Genomic DNA, 2,748 nt, shown 5'->3' with positions numbered 1-2,748 from the left:
ACACACACACACACACACACACACACACACACACACACACACACCATTCAATCAGTGTCCGACCAGATTACCCAGGATTTAAACACCCGTTTTTCAAATTTGTACTCTTTAACAATTCTTAAAATCCTTGGAAGTTACTTCCTGTTCCCTATAACAGGTTTCTGAACTTTTCCATGCCAGCAAATAACATTAGMTTCTGGCCGGGCACATAGTTTTTCTCAGAGTGCAAGTATTTTAGTTTGGGTACTYGCCAATAATCAGTATGTACTGAGTTAAAACTTAAACATTACATGCCTGATTATAAAAAAAAGATTTATTTCATTTAGAACCTGACACTGAATCAGATACATGCATTTTATCTGACTTAAACATCAGTGAGATGGGGGTGTATGGATAGATCAAAGTATTATCAGGGTTTCCATGGGTTCTTAGTCTAAAAGGCGTTGAATTCATCAATCCAAAAAAAGACCTTCATTAGCCTTAAAATATCTTCAATCTTTCAGAGGTCTTAATAATGTTAACACATTGTAAGTAGGATGATTTTAATTAGTCACAAAAATTAAAATAATTGGTATCATTGATTATTTTAATTACCAAATGTTTCTCACAGCCCATTGTTTTGTGTTAAAATAAACAATTGGGTGAAAATGTCACTTTTTTCCCAGCTGTGTTTATTGTGAAGTCTGTCTTAAATTTAATTTCAAATGGCATTAAAGAATATCCAAGTCTTCCAACTTGCCTTAAGCAACCCTGAGTTATACTAACTTCGAGTCATGCTGTTTAAATCTCAGAACTCAGTACATCTGTAGCTACAGAACACAAGTCCAGTTGCTTCATCTATTTTCTTTTAATGTCTGATTGTATCGATACTGAAGTTACTGGATCAGTACTTCAGTGAGTTCTACCTCCATCACGTCATTTCGTKCCATAAATAAAAAGCTGCATTAGAGCAGCCAACCAGAGGCAGGTTCAAATGTCAAAATTAAACTAAACAAGCGAACAGATAATGATCACACAACTTCAGAATCATCATGCTAACATGGAGCATCCACGGGTGGATCTGTTCTGTAAACGACGAGCTTTACGTGATGCATCGAGTCGCATCAACCTCAGTGTTCACAGTGGAGGCTTATGAAGGTTGCATTTAACTATWTGTGAATGTTCATGCAAAACAAATGGTGTTGGGACATTTTTAACGAGTACAAGTACTTTGTATAGCCCAATATCTGTATCGAGACACAACTACAGAAAATTKACAGAACCAAAAWTATCTTAGGATGATGAGGGTTTCTTTTCTTCATCATGAGACAAACCATGGACTGTGCTGTCCTCAGGTGTCTCCAGGGGCGTTGGCTTCATTCGTTTCGACCGGCGAGTCGAGGCTGAGGAGGCCATCAAAGGTCTGAACTGTCAAAAGCCGTCCGGTGCCACCGAACCCATCACGGTGAAGTTTGCGAACAACCCGAGCCAGAAGACGAGCCAGGCTCTGCTGTCCCAGCTGTATCAGTCGCCCAATCGAAGGTACCCAGGACCCCTCGCACAGCAGGCACAACGCTTCAGGTAAAAGGAGCCCCCCGTAACCAGACGGCATCAGATCAGAGTCCAAACATCTCATTCTCATGATCATTTTATCTTCTCACAGCAGCCAGAATCAAAGCTCGGAACTACAGCTCTGTAGCTTGAGCAGATTAGGACTAAAAAGACTGACCTGAGTAATAACCTTCAATTACTAAATCACTGATCTGTTTTAACATTCAGATTTTTATTATTCACTTATTGGTTTCAGTGATCAATAATTTATTATAATATGAAAGTTTTTTTGAAACACTGTAGGAACTGAAAGTTGTGTTGTGTAGTTAGATTTATTAAAAAAAAACAAGAATCAGCAGGTTGTTAAAAAGCTAAAATAGTTGTGGGATTTATCAGGGTGCAAAAACTGACTTTAATATCAGAACAATTACTCATCTCATCAAAAATATTCAATCTTAGAATCTATTATCCCAGAAGCCTAATTTTCTTTTTCTTTGTTGTTCTGCTCTCTGAAGGCTGGACAACCTGCTGAACATGGCGTACGGAGTCAAAAGGTAAACCTTTCTTTTCCGTGAATTTCATCATTTGCTTTAATGAATCCTGACCTGATGAGCTCCATTTAATGTTGCGTAGGTAGTCTGTGCTGCACAAGAGATTGTTGATGAAATATGAAGTGTTTCTGCAGATAAATATATACAGACTTCAGTAGGAGTCRGGGGGAAATGGATTATATGGCTTCACAGCAGTAAATATTCAAAGTGTGTTTGAAGCTTCTGATGCTCCTTTAAAGGAATCCTTTCTAAAGATTACCAGCTGCTCAAACCAGGGATGTTCACAATGTCCAGTGATGACAAATAAACAAGTATAGGGATGTTTAAGCAGCTTATTACATAAACATGGGATTTATTCAGAATAAATAACTTTTTGTAACTTCTGTGATGAACTTGCTGACCCTACTCCAGACAGAAAAACTTAAAGGGATCCATGATTTAGTTGTAATGTTAAAATTTATTTGATGAACATATATTTTAACTGTAAAATAAAGACTGTAAAAATACTGTAGGATGTTTAGTTTTGTAATTTTTTTTTAACATATTTTGACATGGACAGAGCCATTTTTTTACACACAAAGCATTCTGGGTAAATGATGATGTAGATAGGTCCTCTGTGTGAGCGAGCTATATCCACCCTGAAGTTAGTCTTGGACAATATCTGATG

At 37.4% G+C, this 2,748-nt stretch overlaps 1 protein-coding gene across 1 annotated transcript in view; it reads left to right on the top strand.

The window, feature by feature from the left end:
* Positions 1 to 2,748, top strand: part of elavl2 (ELAV like neuron-specific RNA binding protein 2) — a gene marked incomplete at its 5' end in the record, with an annotated part of 54,915 nt that overhangs the window by 45,416 nt on the left and 6,751 nt on the right. Inside the window, 2 exon segments of the mRNA XM_014020855.1 lie at positions 1,335 to 1,560; positions 2,046 to 2,084. Coding sequence (XP_013876309.1) covers positions 1,335 to 1,560; positions 2,046 to 2,084 — 265 coding nt within the window.

Source organism: Austrofundulus limnaeus, unplaced genomic scaffold (genome assembly GCF_001266775.1).
Source record: "Austrofundulus limnaeus strain Quisiro unplaced genomic scaffold, Austrofundulus_limnaeus-1.0 Scaffold269, whole genome shotgun sequence".
Lineage (NCBI taxonomy): Eukaryota > Metazoa > Chordata > Actinopteri > Cyprinodontiformes > Rivulidae > Austrofundulus > Austrofundulus limnaeus.
The sequence above is the reverse complement of the archived record's forward strand: the minus strand, read 5'-3'. Positions and strand labels throughout refer to the sequence as shown.